This window comes from Phragmites australis, chromosome 11 (genome assembly GCF_958298935.1).
Source record: "Phragmites australis chromosome 11, lpPhrAust1.1, whole genome shotgun sequence".
Lineage (NCBI taxonomy): Eukaryota > Viridiplantae > Streptophyta > Magnoliopsida > Poales > Poaceae > Phragmites > Phragmites australis.
The window spans coordinates 2,321,939-2,326,955 of NC_084931.1; the positions used below are offsets into that span (position 1 = coordinate 2,321,939).

The window sequence follows — 5,017 nt, forward strand, 5'->3', positions numbered from 1 at the left end:
TTTGTTCGGATTTCATGTGGTGAAAATTGGTGTTGGCTCGAGAAATTTACCTACTTTGTAAGGGCACACCGTTGCCTTTTAGTAGAAAAAAGAAAAGGAGATTTGGAGAAACAAGGAAGGAGAGGTCACCCTTGCCTACAAGGAACTCCAACAGTGATCAGACGACGCATTACATGACATGTGAGTTAATTCTCATCATCGTTTCGGGCATACATTAATTAATTGATTACATATCTCTTATATTCAAGGTTTACAGTAAAAAAGTACACATACACATGTAAATTAGATAATTAGATACGTATGTATGGGAAAGGTATCAAATACATTCGTACGGGGGAAAAAGAAAACACAAGGGCAGCGGTGAACATTTTGTTTAATTACTAGGGAACGCATATATGATATAGCTAGTTAAAAAAAATTGCTAGCTTGTTCACTTGCTTAATTGCTTTGTTGCTGCCACGCACGCACGCACGTTGGATCGGATGGGATAGAGTCGATGAAGCATCCATCCATGCATCTAAGATCCGAGATGGGTGGTCGATGCCAGCGCCACCGCCTGCGCCCACACCTTGAGCTGAGCCTTCACGTCCGTCGGATCTGCACCTGTTGATCAATCGCGTGATTAAGCAAGGAAGGGGATCAACCGGTGAAGTCAGTGATTTTAGATCGATATGGATTGTTAGATCGTTAATGGATAAATCAGATTTTATAATATAATGTAACGTGAGCAGTAAAATATTTTATCGTAAATTTATTACCACAAAATAGATCATAAGTATCAGTCTATTAGTAACGGTTGCTTAAGAACTAGCACTATAAAGTATCAGTGTCAGTTCTAGCAATGAACCAACACTGATAATGAAGGGACCATCGGTTCCGATTCACATCACGAACTGTCACTGATTGTTAATGATAACTAATTTTCTAAAATTCATAACTTTTTCATACGGTATCGGATATAGATAAATTTTATATAAAAATTATAGCACTCAGCACGATCTACAACTTGGTAGTTGACAATATTTTTATTTGACGTCATATAGGTGATCAAATCTAAGTTACAAATAATTTAGCACACGCAACTTATCAGGTTGGAGTTCTTTTATCGTGATTCACTCGTGAGAATATACCTAAGTACTTATGGACTACATGAAAATCGATGAACCTAGTAACACAATATTGAAATGATAATATATACAATATTAACCACGAATACATGATTAACATATAATTTATATGAAATGTATTAATGGAAGTTCTTGTCTGATTTTCAGGCAGGCACCTATTTCGAAATTATATGACATAAGGAATGATGGAAAAATATAAGTTAGATAAATGCTAATCTCTAATAGTAATAAGTACATGCTGAAATGATAATACATGCATGCTAAAGTTTTTTATGTTGAAGCCGGGAAAAAAATGTCGGTTTGCATATATATAGTTAGATTTTAAAAAATTCATATAATATTTGAATGAGAAAAATATTTTTATGAAAATTATAGCTCTTAATGAGATCTATAACTTTGTAGTTGATAACTTTTTCATTTAAAATAATTTAGATAACAAAATAATCATGATAAAGTTTTAGGAGGGAATGGCCAAAAGGGAAATATTTCGTATTGCCATTAGCGATGAGAGATAGGTGAGATGGTGAGGAAGCTACGCGCGAGGGAGGAGGTCATGGGTTCGAATCCAACGGAACGCACATGCACGAAAAATAAGCAAATTGAGACATACGACAGTGTGCGCGTGTGGGGTAGCTCGGGCCTCGGGGGCTAGTCGGTTGTAAAAAAATATCTATTTTTTTTCCTGACATGTCGATTTTGGAACCAACTATTAGTGATGGTTCCAACCAAGAACCGGCACTGATGACACTTTCAACGCCGGTTTCAAAACCAACACTAATAGTTGGTGCTATTTACCATCTCATAGTTTACTGCTCACTCTTCTCTGACTTAAGTGGTGAAATCTGAGAATTTTGATGCAGTTAGCAAAAAGCATAAGCACTTAAGGCTTATTTTCTATTTGTTTCTATTCTAATTATGGATTCTAAGTCTAAAAATAAAAGAAAAAAATAAGCAATCATAATACACTATTCATGAGTCAAAATCTTATGATTCATAATCTGATGAAAAAAAACTTTTCACAGATTTGACATACTAGACTAGATTCTTATACCTTAAAACTAAAACAAACAGACCTTAGAAAGGCTACAAATGAATTAACGATCGGAGAAGAACATACGCGTGTGGGGTAGCTCGGACCTTGGGGGCTGGTCAGTTGTAAAAAAAATATCCATGTTTTTTTGTCGTAGCATGTCGATTTTAGAACCGACTATTTGTGGTGGTTTCAGCCAAGAACCGACACTGATGACACTTTCAATACCAGTTCCAGTACCAGCACTAATAGTCGGTGCTATTAACTATCTCATAGTTTACTGTTACTCTCTGACTTCACATGGTGAAATCAGATAATTTCAATCCAGTTAGAAAAAAGCATAAGCACTTAAGGCTATTTTCTATTTATTTTTTATTCTAATTATGGATTCTAACTAAAAAAAATAAACAATCATAATACACTATTTATAAGTCAAAATCTTATAATTCATAATCTGATGGAAAAAAATTTCCATAGATTTTACATAATAGACTAATTCTTATACTTAAAACTGAAACAAACAGACCTTAGAAAGGCTATGTCCATCACACGATGCAGGATCTGAAATTGCTTTTACACTATCTAAAAAGATAATTAAGGTTTACGGAAAAATTAAGAGCCGGCTTGCACCGATATGAACTATATATATAATTGTATATACATAAGTACACGCAGGCAGGTAACTGAGAATCAATTCAAAAGCTAAGTAGCTTTCCAGGTATATATGTTCTCCTCCGATCGTTAGTTCATTTGTAGCTCCAGCTAAGGCACGTCTAGAACGCGATACTTTTTCTCGGTTTTCTGTGAAATTCATGCGTTTCAAATAGATCGTGAGATCCAGACGACGACGCATGCACGTAGTTTGCTGTGCTCTCTCTTTCTCCCGCACGTGATCCGAGTGTGATGAGTGGCTGATGGTTAAATTGATCACGGAGTACCTACGTACCGGGGCTGGAGATGGAGCAGGGGGAGTCGGCGCCGCTGCTGGCGATGTGGGTGCCGGAGAACCCGTAGCACTGTATCTCCACGGTGCAGTCGGACGGCAGCTCCAGCCCGAGGTCCCTGCACGCCCGCACCTCCTCCACGTCCATGGCCATGCCGCCGTTGCGCTCGTGCCAGCTCCGCTTCATCTCCCACGCGCGGTCCAGCCACGCCTCCCGCGCCGCGCTCTCGCGCCGGACGACGCTGAAGCTGCTACGACGCTGCTGCCTACCGGCCCCGGCCCCGCCGCCTCCACGTAGCAGCCGCATCCACTGCTCCGCCTCCGGTTCGCTGTCGTAGTGCTTCTTCGTGTCCTCGATCGCTAGCCACGCGTGCGGCGGCGGCAGCGTCCGCCCGCCGCCCGCAGAGTGCCGCCCCTGCACCGCGTCCGCACCCTCCAGTTTCGCTGACCTGACGACGTTTCCACCGCCGCCGCCGACGATCTTGTAGACGCCCTGGTCACGGCCGACCTTGCTGTCGGCGTCACCTCCCTCGACGGCCAGGCGGGACACCCGCTCCCTCACTTCCCTAGCCACGACGCCGTGGTCACCACCATCACAATTATCAACAAGGTCCTCCTCCTCCTCCTCATCATCATCAACGCGGCCGATCCGCGGCTCCGTCGTCGCGCTCGCCATGCCCGATCACCTACCAAATTAGTCAAACTAGGATCTCTATAAGATCGGTGATGCTAGCTAGCTGGCTAGTTGAGCTACGCAAGAGAACCTAGTGGTGCAGGTGAAAAATATATAGCTGGAGATCGACCAGAGGCAAGCCGAGGGGCTGGTGGCGCGACACATGGACGGACAAGTAGACGGATAGCTGTGTGATGTAGGACGCTGTCTGCATGGTAAGGTGGCATGGTACGCATGGCAAGATAGTCTCAACAGTTCCCTGTTTTCGGCGCCAAAAAAAAAAAAAAAAAAACAGTGCCCTGTTCAATCAGGCGTGCAGGGCCGGCGTAATTAATTCAGAATAGGCCGCCACTAATTCAATGTATCTGCTTTTTTTTGTTTGTTTTTTGAGATGCCAGTGTACCTGTTTATTAGGAGACTTGTGTATTTTCCGCCGTACTGTTCATGCAGGAACGAACCTCATGATACATTATGAGATAACTGCCGACAAATCGCCTCTGCGCCACAAGTTGTTCAGCATGCTTTTTGTTTGCACCGGTACTGAAGAAGTATTGCATTGCTCCCGGTGCAGATAAGCGAAATCGGGAGGGATCATCGCCCTGAAAGAGACTAGCTAATGGCATATCTGAATATGATCTGGGAATTAAAGTTAAGCAGCCATTAATGAATGGACATTACCCTGAGGAAGACGTAAAGATGGGCATGAGCGCTGACAGCAGAGCTCATAAAACGGAAAAGCAACGTATATATGCAGATACACTGCCTGATCTCATTCTCATTCGTACTGATCATCAGCATGCCAGAGATACTTCGACAGTGTTCCGTGTATCCGCACAAGCTTCCAAGCGAGGCCGTGTATTTGGTGCACATGACGCAGATGCAGCAGATACACGTCCGTGCACTGCCTGTCGGGTGTTGAAAGTGGACAGATAGATGACAGAGTTTAGGTCACTCCACATGGCTTATTTTTTACGTGATGTTTAACACGATGATAAAGTAAAAAATTAATGTTAAGAAATAAGTTTCTGACGTATACATATATGTTATTAGTTTTTTAAAATTTCAAGATAATTATTATCTCACAGCCATCTAAGATTGTTCAAAGAACTAGTTTTTTCTAAATAACAAGCTCATTCTTTTTTATCTTTAAACTAATTGTTATATCATTTTTTATTTAAATAGATACATAATTAATATCTAAGAAATCAACGTAAGCTTGCTTGCTGATTAACAGATTAGTGGAC

At 41.5% G+C, this 5,017-nt stretch overlaps 1 protein-coding gene across 1 annotated transcript; it reads right to left on the reverse strand.

Moving 5' to 3' along the window:
• Positions 1 to 210: 210 nt before the first annotated feature.
• Positions 211 to 3,902, reverse strand: LOC133883878 (uncharacterized). Its single transcript, XM_062323266.1, has 2 exons — positions 3,104 to 3,902; positions 211 to 603 (listed from the first exon to the last, which is right to left on the reverse strand). The coding sequence occupies exons 1-2, from the start codon at positions 3,774 to 3,776 to the stop codon at positions 518 to 520; spliced, it is 759 nt and encodes a 252-aa protein (XP_062179250.1). The 5' UTR covers positions 3,777 to 3,902; the 3' UTR covers positions 211 to 517.
• Between the last annotated feature and the right edge of the window lie 1,115 nt (positions 3,903 to 5,017).

Excerpts from the sequence above, each read along its gene's own strand:
- LOC133883878 (XM_062323266.1), bottom strand. The coding sequence starts at position 3,776 with ATGGCGAGCGCGACGACGGAGCCGCGGATCGGCCGCGTTGATGATGAT. Across the intron at positions 604-3,103 it reads CTGCTCCATCTCCAGCCCCG|GTGCAGATCCGACGGACGTG; the intron begins GTACGTAGGTAC and ends ATTGATCAACAG.